At 39.9% G+C, this 17,871-nt stretch overlaps 1 protein-coding gene across 3 annotated transcripts in view; it reads left to right on the top strand.

Moving 5' to 3' along the window:
* The window catches only part of LOC120803430 (TOX high mobility group box family member 2-like), a 77,223-nt gene that overhangs the window by 47,870 nt on the left and 11,482 nt on the right, over window positions 1–17,871 (top strand). For all 3 annotated transcript variants that reach the window (XM_040151867.1, XM_040151868.1, XM_040151865.1), the window contains one exon: window positions 6,146–6,412. In XM_040151867.1, the coding sequence (XP_040007801.1) occupies window positions 6,146–6,412 (267 nt within the window). The remainder of the gene's footprint in view (window positions 1–6,145; window positions 6,413–17,871) is intronic.

Below are 17,871 nucleotides of genomic sequence, written 5' to 3'. Positions count from 1 at the left end.
ATGTTCTCTTATTACCCTGACTGGAATGAGGGCATAGAGAAAGAACAATGAGGGATCCACATCATTTGTTTTCGCCCCTCCCTTGCTTTTTCCTCTCCTCTCCGCTCCTCCTCTCCTCCCCTCGCCATTCCGTTTGCGACTCATAAAGCAAGGGGCTTAAAGAGAGTGACATCATGAAAATAAAAATAAAGGGGATTATGGGCAAGCTATTGTGCCATATGTGATTACTGGGGCTTCCATGTTCCCTTGGGGGGAAGAGTGACTACGAGACAACATATTTTATTTATTTATACGATTCCCCCTTATTAATAAGAATAGGAAATGTGGCTGAGACCAAAGTATTGCACCACTTGTCAAAAAAATAAAAAAAAGACAGCCTCTGGCCGAGGCATTAAGGAATTTTCTATTTCTCTCTGTTTTGGTACAGAGATCAGAGATATTTTTTCACCCTTTATCTTTGATCTATAACTGTGATTTTTTTTTTCTTTTAAATTGAACTGACATAAGTGTTTGGCACCTGGCTCCTTTTCACACCTTTTCAAAATACTTCTTTTGCAGCTGTGTTTTTGGAGTTCAGGTGCAATCCACCACAGGTCCACCCACATCTGTAATGGAGAGTCAGGTTCTTTTTACCCACCTAAATGAGATCCATTTTGATGTGACATTTGAGAGAATTACCAGTGCATGGGGGAACAGGGAAGAGGTTAGTCCACTCCTTTGCTGTTGGTTGAGGCCCACCACAGCCCACCTGTCTTTTAGTGACAGACACTAGCAATGACCCTGAGCTACTATCGGAGCCCCCCCCCAAACACACACACACGCACACCCCCACCCCTCCTTTGCACACTTCAGTTATCCCAGTTCTGTCTTGCTGTCACTCAGCGTTGTGGGTCTGCTTTTCCATTCCCCTCTTTTGTACTACAATGTCTGCTTCTCTTGATGCGTCACCCAAATAGAGTTCCTTGTCGTTTCAAAGCCAGGTCAGATAGCCTTCGTGGATGCCGCAGACTGTCGCTGTAACGGTCACTTGTGCAGCACACATCAGCAAAATGTTCAACAGCCGCTAGTGAGGTTTTTGATTTCTGCCCTTTCTCTTCTTTGGAAGGTTGATTTGTGAAGGTGAATTCTGAAATTCCCCATAAGATGTTTTAAAGATTTACTGTTGCTATCCATCTATCTGGAATACACAAAGTGGACGGGAAGACCTTTATGCATGCATGGCCAGCTGTTGTTTGTCGCCAAAACCAGGCCGCTCTGTCATTTTTTTCACAAAGTAGCATATGGCTGGATGACTTTTCATAGGACACTGTATCCTCATTCAAAGTTATGTGGTTTGATGAATCAAAAGAGTTGTTTTTTCTGATTGGTTATTTTTTCAAACCTTTCTGGGGTTTTGTATTACCAGAAACATATGACTGAGTGTGTCAGTCACTGAAGCTGTTATAACAAAGTCCATTAACGACAGACAACTCTTGTCTTTGGACAGTTTGCCCCTCATCAGCTATAACAGGCTCTCTGGTGTACTGTGCAACATTTTCATTCTCCTCCCATTGACGAACACATCACTGTTCCCAGATGAGCTGTCTTCCACTAAACACCTCATAGGCCACGAAAGACTCAATCACCAAGCTAATAACTTCATCTCATCTTCCCAACCTTTTGTGGCAGGCAGACTTTTAGCTGAGCTGATTAATTTGTTTCCATTTAGAATAACTTCATTACTTAAGATAACTTGACAAGGTGGAGCTATGGCTGATTGCAAAGACTTTTCAACTTACAAGCTTACAATTTAAGGTGTAATTTCATTTGTGAATTTAACAGGCTCTGAGGATGTAAATGTGTATATGCTTTGTCCACAAACCAAGCGAAAGACAGTTTCAAACCAGGAAAAGGTTAACATGCAAGCGAGAGGACTAGAAACTACATGACTGGGTATCTTTCTGTCGTACCTGACTTTCTGTACGTAAACAATACATTTTGCGATACCTTATTTTCCTGAAAAAAACACATTTCAATAAAAAGCATCTTATTTATATAATCAACTAAAGATTTGCTAAGAATCAGTGACTGATGTTGCCTCCCAGAGTATCTTAACAGCAGGTGATTTACTGCCCTTTCTGGTTGAAACTTCCGACTCTGTTGCACCTCTGGGTGGGTCTTCGGTGTTGTCAGAAGTGTTGCACCTGTAACCTACCCAAATGTGATGTCACTGTGTATGACACACCAGGGTGTAAAATCTCTACTGTGCATCAGCAAGGTGAGGAGTTAAACCTGTAGAGGTCGGAAAAAGAAAGATTTTCAGCTGGTGTTGCATTTAGAAGCAAACAACTGTGTGCTCCTGTAAATTACAGTAATAAAAAAGTTACGTTGAAGTAAAACAAGACTGTGAATCTTTGCATACTTGACAGTTTTTTCTAACTCTGCTACAAACACAATGCAGGTAGCCCTCAAAAGAGGTTCAATACTAATCTCTACTATTGTGCTGTGGAGAATGTTGAGATCATGGTGGTGGATCCACTTCAGTGGCACAGGTTTGCTTTGGAACTCAATGAAAAGGGTTATTATTGTGCAGGAGTTTTTTCCATTTTTTGTATCCAGCCACAGTATTACAAATAGGTGAAAAGTGCACGTCCATTTTGCTATCAAAAGCCATGTACTGTAATGTTTTCCTGGTAGACGACTGGTCATCTTCATCTTATCAGATGCCTCCAGACATGATCTCCGTTTCATAGCTCCTGACTATGCAGCTACTGTATGACGGAATTAACATAAGTAGATTCATTGAGCCTATAACACCTGAATAGTTTAAAAATTCAACATTGCGATGTGAATAATTTCATCATAAGTTCAAAGCAAACAGTAAATATACTGAAAAATGTGCTTCGAATTGGTCTTTAAACCAGTTTTTATATATGTTTTTGTTTTAAGATCTTAGTGTAGAACATCAGAAGTCATACACACTGCTGGTCAGTCTGGATCTTCCATAGATAAAAAATTCAACACTGATCCCATGGGGTGATTCATCTCCCTCTTTTTGTCAAAATGACACATTTGCTTAAATTTCACCTCTGGAGTGGGGGTTGAAGGTTAGCGCAAGAGAAGGCTGAATCAACATTTGGCGTTTCCTCCTGACCCCTCTCTCTTTTATCCACTCTCCTCCATGTCTGTGAAAGACAGTATATTTATGAATTATTTATCTATGTTTGAAAATATTAAACTTGTGATGTCCTTGTCCTGTGTCTTATCTCCAAGGGCATCATAAGAAGCTGTAAAGAAAAAAAAAAAGATTTAAGAAGCGATGGAAGGCACGGCCATAAAATAGCCTCCGACAGCATTTAAATCTTGGTACACGTGTATGACAACAGTTACGTTTCATCTCGGGGAGAGGAAGTTTCCAAAATGCATCATGTGTTCTACAGGATCACTGGATCAATGCCAAATTTTCTACGTCCCACAAAAACCTTCATTAAGGCTGTAGAGATATAATATTGTTGTTAAATACTTTACTATTTAGCATCAGCATGGCATCTAACATATGACTGAGCTAGAGATGAAGAAAACAAGGATTTTTTTCATGAGGGCTTGATAAGCGCTACACATGCAGGATTTTATTCGAAAATGTGATCCAAGTATAGTTTCCCAGCTGTACTTTTTCTGGCTTGTGACCCTGTATAGCCAGGCAGTGCCTATCCTGTACGTGCCTATGTCTATGAGCTGTGAGCAGCTCAACCAAAGAGTGAAGTTCCCCTCTCAAAATGTTGGAGAGTTTTCAGAATCCTGCAAAGGTAAAACTTACCAAGACATATTCTCACATGAAAAACAAAAGCATGAGCTGTTTGATCAAATAAATGGAATCAGCCTCTGTTGATGTTTCCCTGAAAAAGACCAATATTGGTCATGTGAATAACAACACTAGTTCTTCTAACTACGATCAAGAGCTCTCTCTAACCTTAAGCACGCACATCTGCATCTAAACCTAACCAAACCTGCACCATAGCAGTGGAACATGAGAAGGGGGCATCAGATCAGAAAATGCTCATATGTGAAACCAGCTCATTTTTGGCATTACTACTCAAAAATGACTTAAACAATTAATTGATGTCATTGTTATTAGCAACTGATTGTAATTACATAATAACTTGGGCTCTAATCTTGCATTCCCAAGGCTGGGAAACACTGCTGCAAAGGGACAGTGTTATGGCCACTCATGCTGAGGCTCCTCTCTGTTATCTGTTGACTTATTCTTACCATTTAGCCGCTCTTTTCTTGGGTGTCTTTCAGCGAGCAGGAAATCGCTACTAAAAGGACACATGCTGTTGATCAACAGACTGAGCCTGTCACTCTCCAGTTACCTGATTTACTCTCCAGCCTCAGTTTCATCCATTTAATGTATGAACACTTAGACAGACGCCATACTTTATATAGCTAGGGATAGATGCACAAACCAGCGATATATATATATATTTTTTTATTAAATTAAATCTGCAGCATATGCTTGTTAACAACAAATGACAACACTAATAACTGTTAGACAACAAAGGAACAAACATTTTCAAAACCTTTACCAGGGGAAAAGGAAATGTCAGTGATAATATTTCTGAGCAAGCACCAGGCGAAGAGAGTGAGTGTTATGGGAAAAGAAAATAGCACATCACACCCTGATAGTAAACATACTGCCTTTTATTATTATTATTATTATTATTTTCTCCCTAATGATAGTGCACATTATGAGACTTTTATCCTATCTTCAAGCACCAGTTCCGCTAGTGCGGACATTGTAGCTGTTCCTCGACGTTTCTTGCCATTTGTTTGCTAAAAGTATTTGTTTGCAAGATGAATTGCTGCACTGGCAGGCGAGATGACAGCCTACACGAAGATGATATTGAATTGATTTCTGAAATGTTGCAGAACGGACTAGTTGATGTGTACCACAAGACATGAATAATAAAAATTCTATTAAAAAGCTCTTGAATGGCTGACACTGGAATATTATTTTTGATGATTAATTTTCTTCAGTCATTATAAAGGGGAGTTGGCATCAGATTGCCTCTGACAAAATTGCTTTTCATTCCCTGGTGAATACCTTCAGTATGCTTTTTGAGAGCACAAACCCATATTTCTCAGCGTAATATTATGTCAAGACAGTCATTGGAAAAGACAACCACAGGCTCTGCTCATGTATCACCTTATTAGTACTATAAGATCTATGTTGCCTAGTTGGGGGGTCATTTGAAACATACTGGATACATTTCATAATGAAGAATGTGAGGTTTTGTTTAGTCCCATTTTTCTGTTTCTAAAAATTTGATTGGCATTATAGTAATGAGATTATAAATAGCCTGTCAATGGTGTTTTTCCATTAATGAATTTGATTAACTGTATTTTATAGGTGTGCAGGCTGACAGTTTGCTGCTTTAAAACTGTCAAGACTTCTGAAGCAAATTATTCTGTACAGCATCTGTTGTTGTTTAACTCTAATTAATTTGCTGTGTATGAATGAATTCTTTACACTTTTGTAAGCGCTGCAATTTGCATTTCTAATTATTTTCACTTTCAGCAAAACAGCCTGAATTGACTGCTGCAGTACAGTGTCTGCTGCAAACACAAAACTGAACAGAAAACATCAACAGGTGCATTTAAAAGCCAATAATGAAGCATTTTAATTACTCTGGAACATCCTTTGTTAGCAGATTGTTACTGAAGTCAGTTTACTATGAAAATCTTGTATATAGTAGGAGTATGATTATCTGATGGTCAAGTTTTTCTTAGAGATTCTTGTGTTGAAACCGGCCTTCTATTTTATACATGCACTAAATGTGGCACTATTTTAGAAGCAGGTAAGAAGTTTTTATGTTGTCCTGTAGTGTTCATGTGATTTTCTACCTGTTTGCTTCCTCCCTCGTTCCAAAGATATGCAAGTGAATCTAGCCGGGTTACAGACTCTAAATTGTCCATACATATGAATGCAAGTGCCTCTCTATCTGCGACCTGTCCTGGTGTTTTTCTTTCTTTTTTTTTAACATACGTTAGGAACAAATGATCCCCTTGTAAACTTGAAAATGTAGCAAAAACTAGTAAAGGTTTAAGTTTCCCAGATTCAGCCTCTTCTAAAAAATGTATTTCTTTCTTTTCTCTGCCTTTCCAGAGTTACTCCAGTCAGGGCAGAGGCAACAGTGGTGGTGGCGGAGGAGGAGGAGCCGGTGATGAAGACTACGAGATTCCTCCCATCACTCCCCCAAACCACGCCGACCCGTCTCTGCTGCACCTCATGGAGCACGAGTCAGGTTACCCCTTCCATTCCCTGCCCCACAACGGCCTGCTCAACACCTACTCCTACCCTGAGCTGCCTGCCCTCATGATGTCCAACATGCTGGGTCAGGACACCCACCTCCTATCAGGGCCTATGCACTCAGTGAGTTCACCGTTTTCTTGTCTGTCCCTATTTTGCTGCAGCCCATTGTGATCATGCCAGTCAAGCACTGTGGTAGGCAGTTAGCCTTCACAATGGGTGAGCCAGCAAGTCTGGCAGAGAACATTTTCGCTGCAGGTTTCGCATATTCATGTCATGGAAAGTTCAGTCTCTCCAAAATGTTTCGAAAAAATGATTAATCTTGTGATACTGGATTACAGCTATAAACTCATATAAACAGCAATTAAGCATTAAAATGACTAATGCTTCTGTCTGCCACCGGCAATATTCTCAGATCATTTTTTCATATGGCAAAGCATTCTTCTATTGCGGTGATAATTACCCTGATTAGAGGCCAAGGAAGCTAAGACAGTGAAGTCTAAGCGAGGCCAGAGTCTATACATGCAACATTTATAAACACAGAGAGCTGTTGCCTCCTTAACACCCAGACCTTTGCAGCAGAGCTCCTTTAATATCTATTCAGCTGCACAACTTAAAGATTTCATTGCCTCAAAGTGAGCCAAGAAATGGGCAAGAAACTGAGTGCTGCACATTTTCATTCGTTATGATTGGCAAAGCGAAAAAGGAACCCGGGGAGGGATGGAGAGGGAGGAAGGTTTTGAATAGAAAATCTTGGTGGGGAGGAGGGATATCCCTTGTCAGCTACTTTTTCTTTTCAGAAGGATTCTGAGGACCCCCACTCCTCCCTCCAGTAAAGGGACTTTTTCTTGTGTTAAACATGCTTCAGACTGAACATGTAAACACCCCTGGCGAACACATTCAAATGCTTTAATCATAGGATCGAACGAGATGAATTATAGATGGGCTGTGTGGTGAATTATTCAACGTTATATACTTTCATCTGACATAAATATTACTTTTTTCTCTCTGCCCTCCATCATGAATATTTATGCTTTAATGTGAGCATCCGTGGCATTTATCCTCTGTTAATCAGGTCTTATGTGATTTTCAGAATCAAACTGCATAAGTTGCAGGCTCCATTTTTTTCCGTGGGTACTAGCTAAGGCCTCCATTAAAGCCAGTCTTCAGGATTAGGTCACAATCCACTGGCTGCTGTGCTGAATATGCTCCGAGCAGGAGAAAGATGCTGTTGCCTGGAACATTTATAGTTGATCTGGTTTTTAGTGTTGATGGCTGGTTTGACCAAACCTTAATCATTTGGATAAGTTGATTTTAGTAGATGGCAACATATAAACTGTCTCTGGATGCATGTATGCAGTATTTATACACATTTATACAGGAGTATATGTAACAAAGCAAGCCCTTTTTGGCCAATAACATTTTAGAAGGAAACAGAGAGGGAGTGCCTGCTTCTTAAACAGCTTTTGTTTCACCTTTGCAATTATTTATTTTCAAATAGCCCTTCAGGGTAATGTTCCATTTTCTTATTTCACACCCCCTTTTCTCATAAATGAACCGTCATTGCAATAAATCACCGTAAAAACAGAGACTTGCACACACTGTGAAAGGTCCAGAGATTTATGTAACACATTCATGTTTCCCACTTCCACATTTTAGTACTACTCTAGCAGAGCCTGGCTAATAATAGCTGCTATTAATATTTCTTGTTGCCTAGCAACCCCAGCAAGTAATAGCTTACTCTGGAAAAATAGATGACCGATAAGGAGGGGGGTGGGGGTGTTGGAGTGGGGGATTCAATTCATTTATTATCTCCTGGGACAAGAGGAGCTTATTTCTGAGACTGAAGAATAGGAAAGTAGGCTTGTATATTGAGAAATATTTTAAAGCAATTGAAGATGACGTTATTTTCATTTTGGTTCCATTAGGGATGTTTCATTTGATGTTTCCCCAACAAAGTAAATTAACCTTAATTTCATACTGATAAAGGTATAATAAGGAAGATTGAATATATGCCTGCTGAATGCTTAAAGAATAGCAAGGGTAGAAATAGACTCCCAGTGTAACTGGGGATGGAAGTGAAGAGACAAGCCTTTACCTTTGTTGTATTGTATTGACAAAAGCCTTTACGGTAAACCCACAAAATTGGAGGAGATAGCTGGAAAACCAAAACGCTAATCGTTCAACAGTGTTCTTTCACCGTCGCTGAAGAAGCAAATAAAAAGTGTAACAGTGTTACCTTAAGGATACACTTGTCTTGAATAAAAGCTATCCTTCCTAAACCTCCTACAAAGTACAAGCTCAGCTGGAGCAACAGACACGCATCATCTCAAGGGATGTTGTTGCTGGTTTTTGTACAACATTTAGCCTGAGGCTAAAGCTCTGTAAACTTCTCCCTGCTTTGGGATTCTCTTTTTCAGTGCACATCGATCCTACAGCAAACAGAGTTAAATCATTACAGGATTTAGAGCAGTGGATTGACCATCATCGTGCTGCGTAGGCACATAATTTTGCATTGGTCCGTCTTCGTGGCTTTAAAGTCTGTAATTTCAGTTCATTTAGAGTTGATTATATAATAATGTTGAGATTTCTGACCAGCAGAAAGACATATGTCTCTGCAAGAGCCCTGTTATTCCTACTAAACTTATTCCTTCTGACAACCTGCTCTTTTCCATCAATTATGACTCCACAGGCAGCAAAAAAATATTAGCTGGTAAATCAAAAAGATGTGTAGCAGGTGGGAAAAACAGGTGTCATATGCATTGGGTATTAGGCAAATCAAATTTCAGAGCTTGTACATTTGATGTACGTTGAAGTTTTTTTTTTTCTATTTTTATTTTCAAATCAAGTGCTTTGTTCAGGAGTAGAGGTTGATCCTTTCTGCTGCAGTCGTATGTTGTTCATAATAGTCTTAACTGCTAGTTCTGAGCCATTTCTCAGACTTGAAATTGCACCATTTACAAGGACTCCAACAAGCAGAAGGATCAACATCAGCCCTAAATGACAAAGCTGTCAATCAGAAGTGCTCTTAAATTCTCTCAACTCCTCCCCACAATGTTGGCCTGCTCTGTCAGCTTCTTTGAATTGAGGCAGAAAGAACCAAATCTTGGATGACTGGATTTTCTGAAATGCAACATGTTGTCGTGTGAATGCTCACTGCTGAGGGAGAATCCCTGCCTCAACCTTAGCTGTCAGCGCTTCTGCCATCCCGGCACTCGGGAAAGAGATGGCCCCCAGGGGTCTCATGTTCAACAAGGCCCCTAATCGTTTAGGTCCAGCTGAGGCTACAGCGGAGGGACATGCCAGCAAGAACGATCTCTTTGAAAAAATAAAGGAGGAGGGACATTCGCCAGCAGATGGTAATGAGGGGTCGCGGAGGAGTTTGCAGAGAGGCCCCAACATGGAGCTTTGAGGGGCGCCAGCGTGTTTAAATATTGAAACAGAGCACCAGCCCCTGTCTCATTACTGGTGTAATAAGGCTGGTTAGGAAGGAGGAAAGCCTCTGCCACCAAAAAAGCAGCTTCCAGTTTTTGTGTCATACATTCAGTCAGATAAATCTTGACTGGAATTTTGTTCAGTTTTGTTAAACACATGGTGCTAGATTAATATTTTTGCAAGGATGTGTTATGTGTGGATAAAGCCTTTTTAAACGATCAGCTTTATTTAGGTAGTGTCTCTTTTTAAGGCTTTTATAACAGATTTTTAGTAAATTGATTGCTGTTGTCTCTTTGGCCACTTGCCGGGAGAGGAACTCAACTGACACACTGCCCTGAGATTACTTTGTACAGTTTTTATTGCCCATCTGCAAATGCAGCAATCTCTGACTACTTTTACAATTAAATTAGAGTTGTGTAGTTGTGAAGATGGTCACCTGTTGGATATAAATCCAAAACTTACTCTCTTTTTAGCTTTGGTTTTGGAACAACCATATCCTGGGTCTTTGGCTGATATTCTTTTGTTTTTCAGGCAGATTCTTTGCTGAGAACTACTGTTACTGGGGTAGGTAACAGGGTAAGACTGTAAGAAATATTAAATTATCAGGACAGAATACCAAAATAACGAACTGAAAGAGCCGAAAAAGCTGAAGAGTGCACTGACAATTTTTTGTGAGCAACCTCTTTCACATTATAGTCATTTGATTCATTGGTAAAATCGAAAATCTTGATGATAGTGGAGCTTTAACTTTGGAAAACAAAGCTCACCTCATCCTGGCCTGTATTAAAAAGTATGAGAGAGAAATACTGAGTGCATTAGTACAGAGTGTTTGCACTGCATAGCTTGCTCATCTATGGTACAGTACAGTAGAGTGTTTACTGCATGTATGTGTGTGCCTTTATTTCCGGGATCAGTCTTTGTCAGAGTCACTGATTGCTACAATGTTATGTGAGCTTGACTTAATTTGACTACATTTAATCTGCGAAAGGAAATTTATTTTGCATCACTTGGCATTTAGGACATAGACATTGAGGGAAAAGGCCGTAACTATTTTAAAGCAGTGACATAAAAACATTATTGATAGTGCAGGGACAGTTAGATAGAGGTCAGATCAAGCCATTAAAAAGGGCAGAATATGACCAGCAATACTGTACCCAAATCTTTGTTGTGAAACATGTCAGAGAAGGGCAAAATATATCCAGAATTGTAAATGCTGAAGCAGAAGGGTAAATATTAATATTGTTCACGCAATGAAATCCACCCAGTGGCCTAAGTTGCACATCATGTATGTCTGAACCTGGAAGATCACCTTTTCCATTTTCCCGGTGCCATCCATTGCCTGCTATCTAATGAGTACTGCCTTGAAATAAACTTTATCTAAAAAAAAAGTCACTTAAAATTGCAGTTTCATTTGAGTTCACATGCTCAGTGCAGCTGGATTACTTGTGTTTTAAATTGAAACAGCAATCTTTTTTTCCAGTGAAGATTTAAGACATATCTCATATGACCTGCTTGCTCTACTGCCTTTCACAGGGATAGATATGACATCTTGGTGACGTTCCCAGATAAATCACTTTTTGTAACAGTAGAAATGTTTTCTGTTGTGGCTTTTCATTTCACAAAAAGACGGATGCCCTTCAGTGCTACACTCCACAAGAGAGGCGAACAATGTGTCTTGTAGTTGTCAAGAGAAATGACAGCGGGATAATTGGTAGGGCACCCCTGTTTCGTTCAAAATGAAACAAATAGGCTTCCAAAGAGAACTGTGCTTTAAAAAAAAGTAAAGCTTTGTTTTGTGCAGCTTATTATGCAGGGTTCGGAGTGAAGTAATGAAGAGGAGTATTAACGGATTGAGCATTAAAAACAAATGCACATTCATTGCAGTTCATGAATATTCATGGTAGTAATTCAAATAACCTTAGGCGACTGTTACGACTAATGAATATTTAAAACAGCTTGGTCACAGAGATTTGAACACTGCATTACAGCTGACTTTCTGTGATGATCATGTACAAGGGTAAACAATTAAGATAGCCGAAAACAGATTTCAGTGGTGATCAAAATACATCTGGGAAACAACATCTCAAGTCGTCATAGTAGTTATTGGCCCCTAGCAAGCCAAAAGAGAACGTCATGACATGCAAGAGGACAAGGGTGAAGAGTTGACAAGAATCATAACTATTACTGAAACAGAATAATAATCGACAACATTTTTAGAATCAGTCATTTATTGTGCAAAAATGCAAAATATTTGCTTGTTCCAGCTTCCGAAATGTTTGAAATTGCTGTTTTTCTCAATTTTATATGACTGTAGATTGAATACTTTTGGGTACTGAACAGTTCCTTGTCCAAAACAAGAGAAGAAAATATAACTTTAGGAAATGGTGATGGGTATTTCTCACTATTTTCTGACATTTTGTAGAGCAAATTATTAATTGATTAATTGAAAAAACAAATCCAGTTTCTTCAATAAAGAAAAGAATCTTATGTTGCAACCATTATCAAATTTAGTAATAAAAATATTCATTTATTTGGCTGTTGTGACCTCAAACCTTTCGAGCTGGCTGGAAAGGGGAAGGGTTGAAGTGCAGGGAAAGAAAAGCAGCCACAGCACAGCACCTAACAGAGCGGGATTCATCCTCAGACGGACCTGAGGGGTGACTAAACGTGTTTACATTTTGCCACGCTTGTTTTGAAAAAGCCTGGGACCCTAACAAACTGCAAGTAAGAGAATCCCGTACTGCCCACTTAAAAGGGGGCCCCGGCTTCCTCCTTTGAGGGATCAGCATGGTGACTCGTCCTCCTCGCCACCACCGCAACGCTAATTAGGCCCACCACAAAGCCAGCCTGTGGGGATAATGTCCCATTATTAGAGTCATTTGTTTCAATTAACCGCTCTGTGATTCTACAATAGCACTGCGCAGCGCGGCGCAAAGAAGCCATTACTCTTGCCCAAGGAACCACTGAGGTTTGGGAGGAGAGTGTTTGTAAGAGGGTTATGGATACCAGCTCCTGCCAGCGGTGGTGCTGCTGCCAGGCTCCACATTTTGCCCCATCACCAATGAGCTGTTTCAGCAGGGAGAGGGAGGGCCAAAAGTCCTTATTCATATCTTTTCTATAGTTTTAAATATTGTTACTGACTCTGTTGTCTCTGAAATATTGGGAGATTTGATCTTGTGCATTTCACTGAGATCTTACTGAATATTAGTACAAGGGGTTGTTGACTTGAGTGTGAACCACTGAGAACAAAACGCTGCTCTTTTCCCCTATTTAAATGCTGAGAGCATTGTGGTTGACTGAATTACCACTCTGCTACTGTATACTTATGCTGCTCTTGTCATTTTTAGACTGCAATCAGGTTACTTTCTGAGCTTTGCGGACAAGGCTCCTTTTTTCTCTGCAGCTCTTGTACCTTTAAAATCTTTCATCACGTCAGTGGACGAAGAAAGCAAATTGCTTTGAAAACGATACCCCCCCCTCCCCTATCTGGGAACTGCGAAATGACAATTAGTCCAGTGCTTTTATGGCCTCCAACAAGGGACCCTTGATAATAGCTGTTTTGTACGGTTTGTGTACTTGCATACTGCCTGCTGTTGGTCACAGCTGGAGGCTGAAAGCGCCTACTGGTTGCAGGTTGCATAAGGCATGAGTATGAGAGAGATTATGACTGGGATTTGTTGCCTGATGTAAGAGAAATAATGTCAAGAGAAAATGTTTGAATAAAGGGTTTTGATGTCAGCAGGTGAATCATGTCCACAAAAATGAACTTATTTTTTGAAACATCGCTCTTTCTTGATCCCCGATCATTCATTAATTTTAGCAGCTACCGGCTCCCCTTCGGTGTTTTTGGACACTTAAAAGTAGTAGTACAAAGACGCTTATCAACTCCAAATGCTCCCTAATGCAATACATCATAGCACTTTTCGGTCCTTTCAGCACTAGATAATGGATACTTCGATTGATACCAAGAGGTTGCTGCCCTGTGATGCCTCTGTTGCCAGGCTCTCTCATTGGCTTTCTCCCCCCGCTGCGCAGATGTTTACAAAGAGACATCACCAGCTCACATTAAAGGGTTCAAATTGTCCCCTTGGGCTGTTGCTATGGAAATAACCCTGCTATGGTCACTCATTCATGTTTGATTAATTGTTTTTTTTTTCCTTTCTGTGCTGTTGCCTCTACAAAGACCTCATCATGGGAACATTTCATCTTGAAGCAAACAATGGAAAAGATGAATATGTCAAAGTATGTTTTATTTGCATGTTGAGATTCTCACTTCCTGCTCTGTGGGGATTTTGTGGATGTTCTGTGATAAAAGTCTTAGAAAATGCATTAATGTTGTATTAATGTTGTTAAAGCCTCATCTGTCAAGCCCTACTATCATAAAGACTAGTTTTTCTTGTGTTTCCCAGATTTACCTGGACTGATGATAAGCATTTTGCCTTTTTCCCCTTCTAAATTGCACGGTGTAGTGCTGAGCTACAGCAACCCACTGGGGCCAATTAGGATGCCAGCAGAGCCAGGAAGTGCATAGCAGATGCTTTTGCCACTATTTATTAAAATCTAATCTGCGGGGGCCCCTCCAACAGCTCGTTAAACTACCATTAATCTAATTAGCTCTCACTTGCCACTGTTTTCACCACATTACCAAATACAAGGGCCTAGACTTTGCAATTTAGGCTGATTAAGTATGTCCAGTGCTGGTAGTCAAAGCTTGTAGGGAGGAGCTGCTCAGAGCTGTCAGTCATTTTCCAGAGTTAGTTAAATCATGCAGCTTAGTTCAGCTATGGCTGTGGGCTTGAGTTTGAATTAAAATATCTGCATTGGGAATATTGGTTGAAGTAAGATCAACATTGCAAGCCCAGTACTGAAACTCTGCATATCTGAAAACACTGACAAAATACCCCACATCATAAAGACCCTGTAAATTTGTAAGGGCATGGTACCAAAACTGGATACAAATTCCATAATGGGCTCTTTATGGATCAGGTCTATACGATTCCCACTGATGTCCTTTCATGTCTTTTAGATCACGACCATGAATTGGCACTTCCGGTTCATTACTGTTTGGGTCGGGCTGTATTTTCATTTGATGAATGCTGCTCTCTGGGCGAGTGCCTGGTTCTACTCAGGGATCTGTGCGGCGGCTTTGACATGCAGTTGCGCTCATTGCTTACAGATGGGCAGTCTGACATGGAGCTGTAATAGCTCCCAGATGAGGAGGCCACGGTATATATTTTAAGACATACTTTAACCCATCAAGCTTTCATTGTGAACTAAATGATGGGACTATACAAAGACAAGAGTAACACAGGGGTGATTGTAAAGTAATTGACAGGTGGTATAAGATAAGAAGAATTTAAAGGAACTTGTACTTGACTATCACAGAGTGTAAGAAAGTACTTTAACTACCATCTTGTATTTTGGATTCCATTTATGGTAGTAACAGGCAGTCTTACTGTGGAGAAAGTTGGATCATTTAGAGCTCAAACAGCTTTGTTTACATTCTCATCTTGCCTGCCAACATTTTGTAAGGCAACAATCCTGACAGCGTTACATACAGGTGCTAGCTGAAACCGATATCTAACGACTAAATGCATTTAATAACAAACAGAATGCAAGCCCACGTGATCCCTACTAAAATTATAGTAACTTAACAAAGACTTGCTCCCTTTTTCTCAAAACCCACTCCAGCCTGATTCTCTTCTGCTCCAAAATTATCTGATCATACAGTCAGGTAGAAAAGACTGACATCATGTTGTAATGTATTTTAAACACATAATGATCTCTGGAAAAACTCTGGATAGTATTCATCGTTCATCATCCATTTCTGTACTGCGTGTATCTTTACAAGCTGCAGCTAAACAAGTGGATAGATGATTCAGTTGACAAACAAGCTTTTACATTTTTAAACCAGCTGACTTTGTAGCCACTCATGAAAGACGTGTACCGCAATAACTTTGTGTTCTGATATTTTTGTTGCATTGTACAACCGTCAGGAACCCACTTTTTCCTTAAGGCCGCGGTGAAAATTGCCGAAAAATTATATATGGCATCTTGAAATTACATTATTCTCACTGCTGCTACTCCAACCATGGCCATTTATCTATTTATAAACCCACAAAGGCTTACAGTGTGTAACAGCTGCACTAAGCTGTGCTTCTTTCCAGTATGCTGGTGTGGAGAGGTTCGTGCTTGTACTGTTGAAGAGATCTGTTCCATTGTACCACATATACCACATTTTTTGTACAAACATCAATGATATCATGAATTTTCTTAGTCAGTGTCTTTAAAACATATAGAGATTTTATGTGTGTGTGTGTGTGTATATATATATATATATATATATATAATGAAACCTGATGAAACCTGATGTTGGTCTGGAGCTGCTAGATGTATAGTTAGGCAACTGTGCTCTAGCTGGTTTGTCATAGCAACTTTATAAAATAACAGTGTGTCAGTCTTGTAATTACAGCTCGTCTTTGCTGCACCTAAGTGGCCAAAAAAATCAATCATTCAGAGTTATTGCCGATCTAGGGATGACCAGTAAAATGCATGCCTGCTCGGTTCAGTTAAGGATTTTGAGGCTACAACCGCATTTGGTTTGGTAAGACCAGTAGCTAATAGTGGCTAATTTTAGCTAATGTAGCAAACCCTAGGTCGATATTGTTGTGTAACTGACATTACTGAGTCAGTTTGCTGACTTGTGGGTCTGTTAAACTATACTTCAGGATGTTGCAGATAAACAGCCATTTTGCCGAATGTTGATGTTTTTAAAGCAATTGACTCCAGAGAACCAAGAGTCAAGATTTAACAAAGGATGTTAAATCTGCTATTATTCTGTAATTGCAACTTGTGACCACGGTGGTCACTGTTCAGTAAAAGTTATTGTGCGAAATCAGTCCCTCGTAATAAACACTCAACTGTGAGCACTAAATTGAGAGCAACGTATTAATCATCAATTGGCACCATCACTGACAGGGGTAGTGTTGGATGGCTGTAATTTTTGCATCTGCAAAATGCACCACATTGTATTTGGGGATTTTTCATTGAACACTCTAGGAAGTGCTTTCGGACTCAGCAATAGTTTTAATCATTTTTATTTGAAGCATGTGTCATAACCTTACTTCCTCCCTCTTAAGGGCGTAGTTTAAAAAGTTTGTACTTTAGAAAATATTTAAGCGGTACGGTAGCTACTGAGAAAATCAATGCTAAGTGTGGTAGAAAAATCTCCTAGTTAAATCTGCTTTTATGAGGTAGATTATTTCACTACCAGGTTTTGATTGATGTTCTTGAACTGCTAGTGCTTGTACTTTATCTCATTCCTCAGGCCAGTACACATTCAGACAGTATTTTCCTGCAAAAGATAGCATGTAAAAATGGGTATGCCATGTATTCTCTGTTGATGCTTACACACTTACACAAACTGTATCACACACTGAAAGCTAGTGCTGTGTGTGTGTTCTGTGTGTGTTTTCCCATTTATACATACAGTTCTTTAGCTTGAAATCCATGGAACAATGTATATGGACTTTGGAAGTGGGTGGCATTCAGATTTAATGTAGTATTGCGCTCAGGATCTGCATCATTCTTTGGTGTAATGACCATCATTGTAAAGAGGAAGTGTATCTGTGCATCACCTCTGAGTAGTTCCTGATTGTTTTTATGGCCTTTTGAAATCGATGCACCATGCAGCACTCTCCACTTTGCTGCTTAGTATACAGTATATGGTGACAATGATGATGCATATACAGTGTTCAGGAGGCTGTGATTCGACACACACTTTTACACAGTGCCATAACTATTACCCGGTTTTACTGTCTAATTTTCATGTCTCATACACTGTTGGTCTCTGCGTCCACGCCCGTCCTTCTTCTTGTTATCAACCCTCTTCTCTCTACACCACTCCACCTCCCTTTCTCCTTTTATCCGTTCTCTTTACATCAATTTTCTCTCTCTCTTTTCCTTTGCATCTCACTCTCTCCAATCCTCTCTCACTCCCCCCCCAATTTCTCTCTTTCTCTGCTGTTTTGATAGTGACGCAGTTATCAGGCTGTCAATTCTAATCTTGTCTTGCCAGTGCAGTGCTGTCCATTCAGAATTACAGCTACCCCCTCTTCCCTATCTCTCTCCCATTACCCACCACCCCT

This window comes from Xiphias gladius, chromosome 18 (assembly GCF_016859285.1).
Source record: "Xiphias gladius isolate SHS-SW01 ecotype Sanya breed wild chromosome 18, ASM1685928v1, whole genome shotgun sequence".
Classification (NCBI taxonomy): domain Eukaryota; kingdom Metazoa; phylum Chordata; class Actinopteri; order Istiophoriformes; family Xiphiidae; genus Xiphias; species Xiphias gladius.
Note: the sequence above shows the minus strand (reverse complement) of the source record. Positions and strands in the feature narration are given on the sequence as shown.